The sequence below is a fragment of the Aspergillus welwitschiae genome, assembly GCF_003344945.1.
Source record: "Aspergillus welwitschiae strain CBS 139.54b unplaced genomic scaffold BDQ94scaffold_9, whole genome shotgun sequence".
In the NCBI taxonomy this organism is placed as follows: domain Eukaryota; kingdom Fungi; phylum Ascomycota; class Eurotiomycetes; order Eurotiales; family Aspergillaceae; genus Aspergillus; species Aspergillus welwitschiae.
In genome coordinates, this window is record NW_020798703.1 from 777,311 (window position 1) to 792,292 (window position 14,982).

A 14,982-nucleotide genomic window follows, 5' to 3' on the forward strand; every position below is an offset into this window, starting at 1 on the left:
GGTCAAAGAGCTCTGTGAACTGATTAGGCTAAATGTTTACAGTCTTACTTACTGCTGTCACTCTGCAAGACTGTAAGACGACCGAGTGACTGGGCAAGCACAGCAGCCCGATCACCTTTACCTTCATTAGTGGGGTAATATCAGCATACCGTCGTGGCCTTAACCGTCCCTAATATTTCGGCTGGAATAATTTCGGTCTCGGGAAAATGGAGGGGCTTGGATCCTGATGGATCTCTCGACTTTCCAGCTAACCGCGACTCCGACATTTTATTCTACTCGAACTTGAACTCGTTACCGCAGAGGTCTATGTCCTCGTCTTTGCTCGCATCCAAGCATGAACGAAACCCAACTGACACGAAGTGACCCAACAGCACCCAACCAGAACAACAACCCCCTTCAGATTCACGCCCGCCCAAAGACCCGATTCTCACCGTCTCCCTTCAGATACGGAATCTTCCGTACCATCAAAGTTCAAAGTCGGAGTCAAGCCATGCCTTATTCATTACCGCCAATTGCCTGCCCCTCCACAGGTGACCCATTTCTGGCTTCGGAGAGCCAACGAATTCACCAGCTTGTCTCCCCATTCGGTCGATCCGCCTTTAGTGACGTTCCATGATCCCGTCTCCTGGAACCCACCATCGGCTGGCGGCATGTTGGGTCTGGTCTGTCTTTGAGATTTCAGCAGTTCCCAAGACAAGAAAAAAACTAAGAAAAAAGTTTAAGGGAAAAAAAAGGACCGATGGCGCCAGGCTCCCTTCATAGTTACAGTAAGAAGAACTAACTCTAACCATACTTAATACACCCGCCCGATTCACCACCGACTTATCGTATGCATGGACTAAGAATGGAGTCGCACGATTTCTTTCCGTTCAGGTTCTCCCTTTGAATGGAGATCCTGCAAGGCTGGGTCGACTGGCAAAAGTTAGTAGCAAATGATGTGCATACTGTGCGCCGTACTACACCTATGCGGCAAGTAGGGCCGGAGGAGAAGGCCTACTCTCTGACTCTTTCTCTCTCTCTCTCTCTCTCTCTCTCTCTTTCTCTCTTTCTCTCAAAGTAGTAGTAGTGGAATGGTCAGGTGCCAGAAGCAAGGGATAGCCCTGTCCTTTACTACACATCGCTCGACGTTTTTTACTGGGGTTACACGGGTAGACACTGTGGCTATTGGAAATGGACATTGGATTGGGGAGAGGGGACGATACACATTTGGTGAGAAAACATCCTGGTGCTAGTGCCCATGGCTGATGTTGTTGTCTAACCTGATATGAACCCCCGGGATTTGTTCTGCGAACGACCTAGTGCTAGTAGCAAACAGGTAGGTAAGTAGGTAGTAAGCGCCATCTCAAGATTGGAATTTGCCAGACCTATTTCAGTCATTTGTCTGCTTGGGGGCCCATGTTACCGAAGAAGAAAAACTAAGGGGAAAAAATAAAGGAAAAAGATAAAAATAAAATAAAAGAAGATCTGGAGCTACGTACCAACAGCAAGCAACACAAGGAGAGTCCGATCCCCAACACAACGCAACTACGTCTGTAACCCGCGGGATTTCCTTGACAGCAGAAAACTCCGGCGCAAGCACCATATTACAGTAAACTTAGCTGCCGAAACTCCGGCCTACTACTACCTGACTTAATGCAAACACATGCCAGGACGGGGTTCTCCGTACCGTCCACGGTGGTCGGTAAGTTGGCGTTGGCTGAAGAGTCTGCCTGGCTAGTATGTAGCTAGCTAGCTACCTACCAGGCTACCCTTAACCCACTCAGACCTAAGGATATGTGGAAAAGGCGACCAGCAAATGGAAAGATGGAATGGGATGCGGTCATCACGAGGTCCGGGCGCCATTCCTAGACCGATTACAGGTAAATCTTCGCCAGACCCAAATTGCAGATCAATTCCATGTCTCAGGCCTATCATTTGTCCAGCAAGGACCATCAAGCTCCCTTACCCCTCACTAGACCGGGCAAGTATCCTGACTCCTGACTCTTTCTCTCAAGGTCATGAGATGTGCCAAACCAGATGCCTTATGGGAGGGGGAAGGGTGTTCGGGCCTGGTCAGACCGTCCGATAACGACTTAGATTAATTGCCCGTATACGGGAGCACCAATCGACGGGGATCGGCTGGGCAACTATCTAAGCCCTCAGTGTCCAGGACACATGTACACTTACTACACACACCCGCACCAATTCTTTTTTATGAGAAAAAGAGGTGACAGCGGGACTGCCCGCCTTGTGACTCCGAGAGGGTGGTTCGGAGCGGATCATAATTCTACTGGGCGGTAGGATCGCTAGAGACAAAAAAAAGTGAGGCTGGGATTCCTTGGCGTAATATTGGTTGCTAAAGTTCATAAAAGTCATTCATCTGAAAGAGTGGCCACCGTGGAGGTGGATGAGGAGGAGGTGATGGGGGTGGTGGTGGTGGAGTATGTCGCAACCGCGCGATATCAATTTGATCAACATGCTTCGATCACCGAAAATCGATTCACAAATGACACCTTGAAGGCAGCCAAGCCATATCTCAAGGACTCCAGAAGAAAACCAAATTAGCGTCTCTAGTCTGTCGAGCCGGGGAATGGCTCACGGAGATGACTACTGGATGTGGCAGTGCTCTTCCTTTGAAGGGTATTATAGTGGATATGGATGATATGCCGATCCAAGGGAGAATTATTTGAGATTGTCTCGTCTAAGGGAAGCTAAAGCCTCGTTATTGCGCTGATCCAATTGTCTACGGCGTGTCGCAATGAGGCTGCTTATCGTATCAATCTCATCGCAGGATTTAGAGAGGAAGGAACCTTGGAAATTATGTAGTTGCATGGGAAGAGTATTGGATTGGAGCTGGGGATACTGGAGAAACGTATTGCGTGTATGCTTTGTTGGTGACATACATACTAGTACTAGTCACTGGATATATATATGCCTTTACTTCATAGTTAGCTACCTAGCAGTATACCATCCCAGTTGTCAGGAAGAAAGCACAGCTAACGTAAACTGTACACAATGGACCACGTGGACCGCGCGCCTCCTGGGAAGCTTCCCTCCCTATCGGTAGTAAACTAGTAAAAGTAGTAGTAAGTAAGTAATCCACACCAAATTCCTGTGTGAGAGCAATCAAGTGGCAAAATGATCCTTCTCCCGGCCACCTAATGACCTGTCCCATATCTTTTGCCCCCTCCTTTATGCGATTTGCGATTTGTCTCATGCTGCTCCGTACTCCAGACTCCGAACCCCAAACTTTTCGACTAAAGCTCTAACATACCAACCTTATCGAGGGGCGATCGATTGAGCTACTGTACTACAAGAAAGACTAAACGATCGCTCTAATCGGGGTAAGCGAGGGGGGGGGAAGAAGAGCGCTCTACCTATGGAGGGATAGAGGTAGGTAGGTTAGACCGGTGCCCTTCTTGCGCAGTGAGGAATCCAGGAACCGATCTTCGAATCTTACTGCGTGCATGCGCAGTGCACCCATTTCGTGCAGTAATAGGGAGGAGTCGTACTACGAGTTCGGTGCCACAGCGACGGTCTCAATAATGTGCCTTGCCAGCCAGCTGGTATCATAACTTTTATATTATGTGGTAATCAATCCCTAGCTAGGATTACGTGACGCCCAAGAATACCACGTCTTACACAAGGCCAAATTGAGAGTGTTCTATGAAGCATCGTGGGGACATCGAATATGATTCGGATATATTTGAAGGAATGAAATATTTCTAATGTCAGATTCCACTATCAATTTCTTAACTTCGACTACTACCTGGTTAGACACTGGCTAGTATCTATCTCCTGTAGTGATCCATACGATATCCATTTCTGCAGGTAAGAAATCTGCTGAGGGAATGCCTGCATATGGCGCTAACCGAAAGGGGATGTGCAGGTTTTTTTTCTTATTTTGTATTTTGATTTTCCCTTTAGTGATTATTCTTCCCTGCTGCTCCAGTGGAGAGTTCCCGGCGTGCCCGGTTCTGCCGATGAGCTTACCTGCTCATTACTAGTGGGTAAGTAGTCCTGCTCCTACTCCCTGCTCAGGAGGTGCTGCTAACTTGCTCTAATCCCAGACCCAAAACAAAGATACCGCCGTGCTCGCGAGGTTGTCTTGAAAGAGAATGCGATGAGCAATCTCCTTTCGAGGCAAAGCGAGGAGAGCTGTCCTCTCCACCAGCGCTGCTTCAGTTCCTTGATTTCCCGCCACCTCCAGACTACACCACACACGCTACACAGGGATTCGGTTGGGACAGGCTACTCCATATCGACTAGACTGCCAATCCCTAACACATGCACACAGCACAGACACCTGGGCAAGTGACCATTCACCATTCGGGCACCAATAGTGTCAATCATGGTCTGTGTGTAAACGGTAGGACGGTTTCGCCCAGCCTATTCGGTGACTATCCTCCAGTCAGCCTCACGAGTAATACGAAAGGCCATTACTGCTGCTTGGACGGGCCGCGTTCGGGAAGCTGTTTGACATGTTTCCACAGACGGGTGTCGAGAAGGTATGACAGCAGCAGCTCTTTTGCGGGGGATGCCCCCGTCGCAATCTGGAAACCTGCCGGAGAAACGCCCGAACCCATTGGATGGGTTTCTCACCTTTGCAACGCCATCAAGCACCTGTCACCAACCTTTCTCCGTGGACATGGCTTCGCCTGACATGGGCGCAACAGAGTCGATCGCTACAGGTGTCAACCCGGTGCTAGGATTAGCACGCGACGAGAGCCTACCAATGCAAGTCAACCGAAGCGCGCGCGGTTTTCGTTTTTCCCAGCCTGCTTTTTTACTTTTTCCCACCCTAGCCGCCACTGGACTCATCACATTCCCACCGGTCTGGAACCTCCACAACCTCCTTTTTTGCGATCACAGCGCGTCGCGCCGAGCAAGTCCGGCACGGCGCGCAGTTGCTAACAAGGAAGGGAGTGGAGAAGATCGTACCTACATTCTATGTATGTGAACGGAGTAGTCTGTTCTGACGTACATGCGCATATACATGCGATTGTTGAGGACAATGATCAATGATGAAGACTCATATCATATGCACTGGCATCGTTGCAGTCCCGCAATGGCCGTCCCGATTATCATTACTGCCGTCGCTCCTGATTGCGATCGCAGAGACTGGGCATGTGACACTTTGGAGAAACGACCCTACCCATGGCTCACTAGTAAGTGGCAGTTACATCTTTCTTTCTTTTTCTTTTTCCGTCTCTTTCCCCCCTGATTCCTTTGATGGCAGCAACGGGCTAGAAAAGGAAGTCTGCCTTGGGAAGCAAACGGGATAAAGCAAGCCATGGCATCTCCAAAGCCCACCGTGCCCAGGATGGGGGACCAATAGCCACGACGCATGGGCGGAGATGTCAAGTTGCGAGGATCAGCATCTGGACAAAGCGCGACCCTCGGGCAACAGGACGATCCGAGTCTCTAGATCCCGCTATGTGACTCGATACCAGCCAGGGAAGAGCAATGGCTAAACGGTATGAGCTAGGCGACGGGAAGGACCTAGTCTACACCACGTAAACACAGCTAGACTGCTACCCATGCATACTCCGTACATGATTAGACTAAGTGACTCGAATAATGAGTGCGTGAGTAAGACCTGACGGGACCTCAGTCCCAACTACCACCCACCCCGGCTTAGTCCCGCACGAAGGCAGAAAGGATTAATATAGATACATTAGTTGGGTAGCCATCATGGCCCATGCCATGTCCGTCGGGTCTGCCTGGAGATTAAAATAAAATTCAGGGGCTGAGCAAAACAGCCCCCAGGTTAACTAACTAGATATTTAGTTAGTTCCTGCCTACTAGGAAGAAGTGGGAAGGTGACAGTCACTTCAAAGTACCCTTTTTCTCCATTCTCATTGGTAAAAGACTCCTTCGTATTTCTCCCGGCTTGCACACTAAGTTACTACTTACTACCATTTACTTAACTTGGGTAGGTGGTAGGTGTCAGACTCAAAAGTACGCTCTTGCCCTGTGTGTCGTATCCGCTTCCCCCCTTCCCCCCCTGATCAGCAACCATGTGTTTAGGCTAGACGAGATTCAGCTTGGGAGACGACCTGGAATCCTTTGGATAGTTACTTGGTTGCTCGCTCGGGATTGAAGCTAAGGGCTAAACGGTACCCATCCGTGTGGGTGTGTGTGTGTGTGTGTGTGTCTGGCCACGCACACTTTCAACTAGTTTGTTTTTTTGGTATGTCTGGGATGTGAATCCATGCAATGCTACCTTGATGCATTGAATGCTTACTTACCCATTAACTACCTCGTAAGTGTATACAATTCATACCTTAAGAAACAACCTGAATAGAGCATGATAAAGACATACCACATCACACAAACTTAACTACAAATCCACCGCTACACAAATAGAAAGTGGTGATAGAAAAGAAGTTATCTCGGAGAAAGAATCCGAATTCCCCATCACCCAGCAATCCCCGTAATTCTAATTCTAATCAAATCAACAAGGTCAACATCAACGCCAATAACAAATACACACCCATTTTTTTTGCATACTCAATTAAATACATACACACACACACACGCCACACACAACAATAATACACGACTAATATAACCCCCTCCCCCCCTGCTGACCTGGACTAGCCTTTCTAACCGAGAGAGGAAATGCTCAAATCCGAGCCTCACTATGCGGAGTATTCTGGTTGGTTGATTGAGATGAAGTGGAAGGATTTGACGATATGGACTGTAAGTGATGCTTTCTGGGCTGAAGGATGTTCAATGAAATCGGTCTAGATGTACATATGTATGTCAATTAGTAGTGGTTAAGGTTTTAGGTTCTGTCGTTGCCTTCTTGCCTGCTTTTGCTTTGCTGGGGTAGTGGGTGCGGACCATTTATGTTTAAGAGTTGTGGATTGTGGATGTATATTGTTTGCTGGATGGGTACTAGTCAAGTCAATAAGTAGTTGTTTGGTATGGGGTATGGTTTACTTTTGTGGGGATGGTCATGTTCTTACTTACTGCGTAGTAGACTTAGACTACTTCCACATATGTGGAACTTGCACGCACACACACACACACACAGCTACATAGGCAGTAAATGAATAACATCGACACAATAATCCAAATCACCCACCCTATACTCTGACACACGCACACACACACCTCACCAACAAGCGATCCCAACAACTTGATAGAAAGACGAGAAATCGACTCATCAAATCCACCATCTAGAATTACCTTTCCACCATAAAACCCAAAATACCATCTACATCTAACCGACATGCATATCTATGAAAAAATGTCCCCATTATTCATGGTGTAGGGGCGTAGTATATTGCGATATATGCGAAAGGATCAAAGACAGATAAACCAATCACGTTCGCCCGATCACTGTGATCGAGTGTTTACTAAAGGTCATTTGATCGTAGGGGCCTGAGCACTACTTACTTATGCTCAGTGATGGATATGGATGCAGCATTTCGGCATTAGGGAAGGGGAATAGGATCCGAGAGGATACTTTACTACTTACTCACTACTCACAGTATACTATATTTATTTCCTATCTATACAGTAATACTAGAGAATAATATCAAATACCGGAGTTATACGCAGATAAGTATATCGAAATCAAATTGTTGTTATTGTTGTTGTTGTTGTTGTTGTGTCTGCTGACGCTGATCATCCTATCGTGATCCATCCATCCATAGGACAATAAAACCCCTCCTACAATCACATAGCAAGTGTCTAGTAGTTAGTAAAATCTCGCCTCACAGCACTAAAACCTTCAAGCAACCCTTCATGGAAGTACAATTCCGAGTGGAAGTAGAAACGTACACGATCAGCAACATATTTTTTTTTCTTTCTTTCTTTTCCCCCCTTTCATACAGCACTACGTTAGGAAGTAGGTATGCAATGGGCCTATTCGGACTTATGTACGTATGAGTAAGATGCTAAGCTACATCGAGTATGTGACTGACTAGCACGTACGTGTCAGATGCGATGGATTTGATTTGCGATTGGGGAAGAACACCCACCCCCAAAAAAGTGATTACGTTGGAAATGGACTTACTAAAAAGTAGGTGATGGAGATGATCGGATTCTTTTCTCCGTCTCAGCTACACTTGTCTATCTACTTGCTTGGTTAGTGTGGTGCTACTGCTACTGCTACTACGAGGAAAGGAGGGAGGGCGATGCGTGTCATAGGTAGATGGGTACAGCTGGGTGGGGATGAGGAGAGTCTGTGAGATGCATGTCAAATTATCACGACTGTCAGTGACAAGCTGATTTGGATTTGATTTCTTTTTGTTCTGGAATCTCGGGTATGGCGCTGTTATTGTGAGAAGGTGTCAGGTTACAATGGTATCTCACTCATACTGCTGTCTGCTTCAAGAGACTGACGACGCGGTTACCGACAGAATATGCATTGATTTGCCTAAAATAGAGCGCATTTCCTCTCCTCGGGTCCTGTGCAACATCATGCATTTCTATTGTGGAGCAGTCTTTCACACGTCTAGTCAATCTAAGACAGGAACATCGATTCAGCCGATGAAAAACCAAAGTAAATGCCCAACTGAATGTCGTAATGCCAAATACATCCAAGCCGTCATAATACACTCTGATCATGCCATGCAATGTAGACGCTGCTTCCGGTCGTCTAATATCAAATGCGAACAAAAGTGGTATATGAAACAAAAGAGTCAAAACACGAACACCAACCCAGCCTCAGTTCAGAAACTGAGTCTCCGGCTGCTGTCGAAGGAGATAGTGGAAGATGCGCCAGATTCCCTTCAGCGCCTCCACACGGTCTTCGCCCTTGAGGAGGTCGTACCACCGGGTACGTCGTAGCTGTAGAACATACCACGGTTGCTCCGGCGTGTCGGTTACAGGCGGGAAGTTGCTGGACCCATTGGTGATAACTTCGAGATATCGTCGGTGTACACGCAGATGAAGGATCGACACATGATGATTGATAGAGGACAATAGATAGATCTGCCGTTTCAGTTAGTTTCTATACATGTAACCTAAACAAAGCATGCATTGGAGCAGGACGCTTACATCGTCAAATGCACTGTCAAGCGGCTTTCCAATCTGTATATACCGCATCCGCTTATCCCAAAGACCCGGCCCAGGCTGAATAATCTTCCACCTGTCGCTGTTACTCATTTTTCGCGCCGAACTCGGTCGACGCGATGCGAGGAACGGGTGCTCGTACTTGGAGCGTTTGCGAGCATATCCAGACTCCGATGGCAGCTTGTCCTCCCCATGTGTCTCCTTCTCATTGTCACTGACGGAGTCGTTGGGGGCGCCGCCCCATCGGGGCACTGTTGTCCACCACTTGCCTTCACCTGGTCTCACCTCTGCTTCCCCTTGTCTCGCCCGTTCCTGAGCTGTCAGGAGCATGGCACCCACCTCCCGAAGCAAATCACACACTTCTCCCATGCCAGAGCCTGGGGCATCGTGTGGCCCGCGCCACGAGGTCTCGGGTCGGCACTGAGCTGCAAAGATAGGCCCTTCCATTATACCGCTTCGCGCCAATTGACGGTCCTTTGGCGATCGTGCGGCCTGGAAAGTGTGTCGGACAGGGAAGAGCAAAGTCTTCACAGCCAGCCGAGGTGGAGAGATAGGAGGGGCTGCCTGGCAGCCAAAGGGCCAAGCAGCCATTTCGGCCAAGGCTCGAACGGTCTCCTCGCGCACATCCTCTGGCATCTCGTGTCCGGCACCAAGACGGCGGCCCTTGTACATAGTAACCATTTCTTCCTTTGTGTCTGGCTGCGCCTGTGAACCGTCTTTTGTCGCTTCTGCAGGCGGCGCTGGGTCGACGTCCATGGATGTTTCCGAATTGTCTTCGGCCGCTGGCGGTTGGGCATCCCCATCCGTCTGCATCTTGTCTGTGCCTTCTTCTTGCTCTGCCGGTGGGGGCGGCGATTTCGGGCGCTCGTAGTACTCGTCCAAACTGGTATCCCAATATTGGGCCATCCGTTCTAGGCCTGTCCAGAATTTTCTCGTTTGAGCCACACGCACCCTTGGACGCCCGTCGCGGGGCGGCAGTCTGCCCACCTCTCTGAAAGCGTCATCGTTATCCAGTAGGAGCTCGTTCTGCAACGCCTCGAATCGGTCTCGGGAGGGATATGAATTGCCGTTGTCCATCAGGATAGGACAGCCATCCTCATCTACCGGGGATGAGCGAGCTGACAAGTTATCCCAAGGGAGCGGAGGAGCTGTATTTGCCCCGCTCGGACGAACGATGTCTGCTGCAGACACATTCTCTTCTAGTCTCAGATTGAGCGCCTCGAATTTCTGCGTGTTGATATCCTGTGGCCGTCGAATTGACGCCAGCACTTCACTCAGTCTCGACAGAGTAGCCTCCGGGTCCTTATCCGAAAGTTCCGGTAGCTGGTAGACGGGGAAGTCAAGGGGCGTGGGGGCGGGAGGAGGACGGCGCTCTTTCTCCGGCTCTGAGCTCACGGAGGGCAGGCCTGCATCGCGTGTCAGTATCAGCGAGTGGGCTCTGTGAGTGCGCTCAGGTCAGTCAGCCAGGCTGACAGCAGGCCTGGAGGGTTGGGGGCCATAAATGCAATTGAACATGGATCAAATGCTGACACACAAGTTGTCTCTTAGAAGCTGGAGACGATGGGACAAGGCGCGACCGGGTCAGCGACCGGGACTCTCCATCATCACACCACCACCAACACCACTCTAAGCACTTTCCGATGGGCCCACGCCAATTCCGCACGACTCATAGAAAGCAGAAGGAAGCGCACAAGAGACGAGACGACTCTGTAAAGAAAGCAAGGGGAAGGCGATTGACGACCGAGCGGGAGGGCGAAGCTTACCCAAGGTACTACACCAGCCAAACATGATGCCCGTAATTAGAGTGCGGGAAGGCGGAACGGGAACCAGTGATGGTTTGTGGCTTCTCTAGTACTCTATGCGCCGAATGGAACCGAATCAACAGACTAAAAAGGGATGCGATGTGGATGCGATGCGAGATCTCAGCACTAGATGGAGGCTGAGTGGCTTTAGTTCATCACTTTGCGATGTGAAACTAACCGGCAGTGGGGGGAAAATAAGAGAAGCACGAGGCACACAGGAGGAAAGACAAATGAGAGGGCGGAAATCAAGTAGTGGAAAGCAGATGAACCAGTCAGCGGAAAGAATGGGACTTTGTTGTTAACCGATAGTGGCAACCAGGAATGGAGGAGAAGAGGCAGTGGGAATTGTTGGATGGATGTTGGATAAAGGCGAGGATGGCAGTGGAGAGGGAGAGAGAGAGAGGGGGAAGTGCATGCATTGAAATAAGATAGCAGTGAAAGAAAGAGTCGAATGGTCAAATGGTTAGTCGCCTTCAGTTTGCCTTAGCCTCTCGTTAGTCCTTCGACACTCCCGGGCTTCATGGAATCCATCATGCTCCCCTCCAAGTGGAGTTGGACCCATTCAATTCGTTCCCTTTCTTCCCTTCCCATCTTATCGCCAATACGTATCCATTCATTTCATCCATCCGTAAATCCACTAAACATTTTTGCCTCTGAATTCTATTTTACCCGCCGAGAAGGTGCCTGGCGATTTCCCCGGGCCCAATATTGCGGGGGAAGGAAAAAGTATGGGGATAACCATGGCTGCCCAGCGCCCTCCCCCATTCTTGGGCTCTTCGAAAGAACAGAAACCCTCTCTATGGGCTGTGATGTCAATTGACTTCCGATCCACCCTTTCCTGATGGCGTTTCGACCAATACATGCCCCCCCAATTCTGGGTGAAGGAGGGGACTGTAGTAGACGTGATCCCTGGAAGGGAAGATGGAGATCACAAGTCCCGCGGTGGCAATTCTGTCTCCTCTTCTCGAGTATGGCGCAAGTGCAACTCCGTCCATATCCGGGGATATTATCATGCATACATATAAATCGATTAGGTCACCTCGTGGGTGATTTCATGAGATTTGAAATCCGAGAATTGAGTCTAAGTATGATTTGCACCCAGTAGATGCCACTATAGCTGTCAACGTCTGATCGTCTCTCGGACAAGGACCAACTGATCAATTCTTCATCCGAAAGATGGGACTGTCCCAATCAGGCTAGTTCATACTGACTCAGCCTGCACATGATGGCACTAATGTGGAAGTGGATTAGCGGTGGCTGACTGGGTTGTCCCAAAAGAGTAACTCAGTCACGGGGCCCCCACTTGATTGGCGCCAACAGCCAATGAATATCTGCCAATCACATTTTCCTCACCATTACTTAATTAATCCAATCAGGCAATGGACCCAATCAGTCCATCATCTCCATCATCGCCCTTTTTCCATCTATCCATCTATCCCATCGTCCACTATTCAGCATGGTTCAGCTCCGTCAGATAGATGAATCCATTCGATGTGCCATGTTGTGACTGACTTTGGTTCCCTAGGCTTATCCCCCTCTCCACCCCCTTCCATAATCCAATAAGACCGTTCCAACGTCTGGTGGTTCCTGACCACCCTCAAGGGCCGTTAACACAACGCGAGGGGCGAGGGGCCCAAACCCCCCTCTCTGGCCAGCGACTAATGCCGCCCAGCACCTTCGTTAGAGCTGCCTCTGCATCGCGGATTGGATGTCTTGGATGACTGCGGTTTCATCCACTTCCTCAAGGGCAGCAATTTCTTCCACACACCCCCCTGCTTCCTGTCGTCACAGCCGGTTTGTTGGCCCACCTGTACATGGCGCTTGGCCAAACACAATGGCCTGCTTTTTGTTTGTTTCCAGGGACCCTGGTCCTCTTCTCTTCTCGTTCCCATCCCTGCTCCTTCACAGCCTTCTTTTTTTATAGCTTCTTCAATATATCTGAATCTCTCTTCTTTCTTCACGTGTGATCGAAATCTCACGCGTTTTTGGCCCTCCCGCCTCACCAGCCTATCCTGAAACAGGTGCACCACCTCCAGGCTATTGCCTCTGACATCTGCTGTCATGGCCTGCCTGTCTCCTCCCGGTAGAGAGAATCAGCAATGAGTCGGCCTTAGCATGTGTGTATCTGCTTTCTTCGACTGTACCCACGGCTTCCGTTTGTTCACTCTTTCCATACCTTCGTGAGCCGGTCATTCACTACAATATCAAGTACCACCTTTGCCCGCGGCCTCCCCCCGCTCTTTTACGCGCCAGCGGCCTTAAATCCAGGGATTCCCTCTTTTGTTACTTTACAATCATACCTGGTTCTTCATGCAGGCCACGTTCTTCTCTTCTTCCCCTTCTTGATCCAGCAAAGTACTTTTTGCGTCCTCCGGCCTGCGGGCTTGGCGACATGTCCAGGTCGAGCTCTGCGGTTCTCCATCAGAGTTCGAGATGTGCAACTAAGGTTCCTCGACACTCCAACATAATAGTGTCTTCTGCACCAGTAATCACCAGTTCTTCCTTCACCTCAGCCGCTTCCTCTCCCTCATTCACAAATCCGGTCCCCGCGTCCTCGACCGAGAGCTCATTGTCAATCGAGCCCTCCCCGTCCAACACATGGCATTCAACAGCTGCAGCTGCAGAAGCTCTTACAGATGCCACGGCTACAAAGTCGTCACAACCATCGGTTGGTGACTCAGTGGTCGTCCCGGCGACAACTGCATCCTCTATCCTGGCAAATCCCAGCGACTACAATCTCATACAAACACACACGGAGGATGGCACTCATTTGCATATGCCTGTGTCCTCACGGACAAGTTCAATATCAAGTTACCAAACGCCCATGTCGACATCAGAATCCTCCACTGATGTACTAAGCCCCATAACGTCAACGATGTCAACGACACAGTACCCTCACAGCTCTTCTACTTCGTTTATTCCACACTCAGCAGTAACTAGCGCTGTCACTTCAGCCAATAGCTCGTCGCATGGCTACATAGATCAGTCGAATCATGGTGACTCTCACTCCTCACTGCGCGCAATCTTGGGAGGCGTTCTAGGAGGTGTAGCTTTTGTTGCTCTTGCGCTTGCAATAGGTTATTTCGTGATGCGTCACAAGCGGCGCAAACCCCGTGACGAGTTGGTCACTGGCACGAGTGAAGAACACCTGCAAGATGACCGCAGTCCGGCTACTTCCTCAGCAGGCTCACATCAAGTATATCAGTCGTGCGGGTCATCTTTCACCGACAACTCCTCTACCCCCTCCAGCCCTCTTCGCGCTATGTTCCCGGTATCAATTCCGGCCAAGAGCTACCAAGCGCGTCGGACCCCTTCCGGTCCGAACATCCTCTCCGATACAAACCCTTTCCTAGACTCTGCGGAGATCAAGTATGTGTCGCGTGGTAGTGGCGTTCCCAGCACCGCGGGGACGCTCCGCAACCCGTTCGCTGATGCCGCTCCAAGTCACACTGTCGTCATGCGACAATCATACATGTCGCAGCGACCCGCGTCAGCTGCCTGGTACTCCATGCATAGTGATCGCAGCTTAGGCAGTACGGTCCACCTCCCGGGGCGGAGCAGTGCGGGAAGTAGCCTGCAGCGACTCAGCTACCCGTTCACCGTGGCTGAGCTAGAAGCATGCGAGCCCATGGCCAGACTAAGCACGCGCAGTGACCCCTTTGATCTGGAATGTCCACCCCACGGTATGCACAGGCGTAGTTCTACCGCCATACCGGTGGGGCACGTCTAACTTACGGCTGAGGAGAGAGAAGATAGAGCTTTTTGCTGCCCGCACACAGAGTGTAGGACACGGAGAAGCACACGAGATACGCGACATGAGTCCACGCTATCCTCTTCGATCAAGCATATGGAGTTCCCGTTTGGTTCGTTGAGCAGGGAATGCAGAGAGATGGAGCGGATTTTACTTCAGGATAGATGTATATGTATTTTACTTATGATTGGTTCTGGTTATTATCAGGCATGGCACGCAGGTGGTGAGTAGCGAAGGGTAAGTAAGGGTGTGCCATGCTCCCACGGCTGTATTTGTATGTGTACGATAATTACATGTGCAATTGTCGTGTGCGAATACAATTTCCAAAATTCCTATTTCGAATATGATACAGCCTAGTCACATATCCATCTTCTAGTAATACTATTTGTAGTACTAAGTAGACCAAACCTTTATGAAATG

General features: G+C 49.7%; 5 protein-coding genes across 5 annotated transcripts; 3 read left to right on the forward strand and 2 right to left on the reverse strand.

Annotated features, from left to right (window-relative positions):
* Positions 1 to 1,273: 1,273 nt before the first annotated feature.
* BDQ94DRAFT_129861 (uncharacterized protein) lies at positions 1,274 to 1,688 on the reverse strand. The gene has a single exon (XM_026763940.1). It carries the CDS (start codon positions 1,580 to 1,582, stop codon positions 1,370 to 1,372), a length of 213 nt encoding a protein of 70 aa, XP_026628632.1. The 5' UTR covers positions 1,583 to 1,688; the 3' UTR covers positions 1,274 to 1,369.
* Positions 1,689 to 4,828: 3,140 nt separating this feature from the next.
* BDQ94DRAFT_139908 (uncharacterized protein) lies at positions 4,829 to 5,708 on the forward strand. Its single transcript, XM_026765522.1, has one exon. It carries the CDS (start codon positions 5,001 to 5,003, stop codon positions 5,262 to 5,264), a length of 264 nt encoding a protein of 87 aa, XP_026628633.1. The 5' UTR covers positions 4,829 to 5,000; the 3' UTR covers positions 5,265 to 5,708.
* Positions 5,709 to 7,704: 1,996 nt separating this feature from the next.
* On the forward strand, positions 7,705 to 8,189 carry BDQ94DRAFT_130014 (uncharacterized protein). Its single transcript, XM_026763943.1, has 2 exons — positions 7,705 to 7,871; positions 7,934 to 8,189. The coding sequence occupies exons 1-2, from the start codon at positions 7,738 to 7,740 to the stop codon at positions 8,016 to 8,018; spliced, it is 219 nt and encodes a 72-aa protein (XP_026628634.1). The 5' UTR covers positions 7,705 to 7,737; the 3' UTR covers positions 8,019 to 8,189.
* Positions 8,190 to 8,271: 82 nt separating this feature from the next.
* Positions 8,272 to 11,222, reverse strand: BDQ94DRAFT_130003 (uncharacterized protein). Its single transcript, XM_026763942.1, has 3 exons — positions 10,773 to 11,222; positions 8,995 to 10,415; positions 8,272 to 8,928 (listed from the first exon to the last, which is right to left on the reverse strand). The coding sequence occupies exons 1-3, from the start codon at positions 10,795 to 10,797 to the stop codon at positions 8,662 to 8,664; spliced, it is 1,713 nt and encodes a 570-aa protein (XP_026628635.1). The 5' UTR covers positions 10,798 to 11,222; the 3' UTR covers positions 8,272 to 8,661.
* A 1,816-nt stretch (positions 11,223 to 13,038) lies between these two features.
* On the forward strand, positions 13,039 to 14,929 carry BDQ94DRAFT_130000 (uncharacterized protein). Its single transcript, XM_026763941.1, has one exon. It carries the CDS (start codon positions 13,204 to 13,206, stop codon positions 14,539 to 14,541), a length of 1,338 nt encoding a protein of 445 aa, XP_026628636.1. The 5' UTR covers positions 13,039 to 13,203; the 3' UTR covers positions 14,542 to 14,929.
* Positions 14,930 to 14,982: the final 53 nt, after the last annotated feature.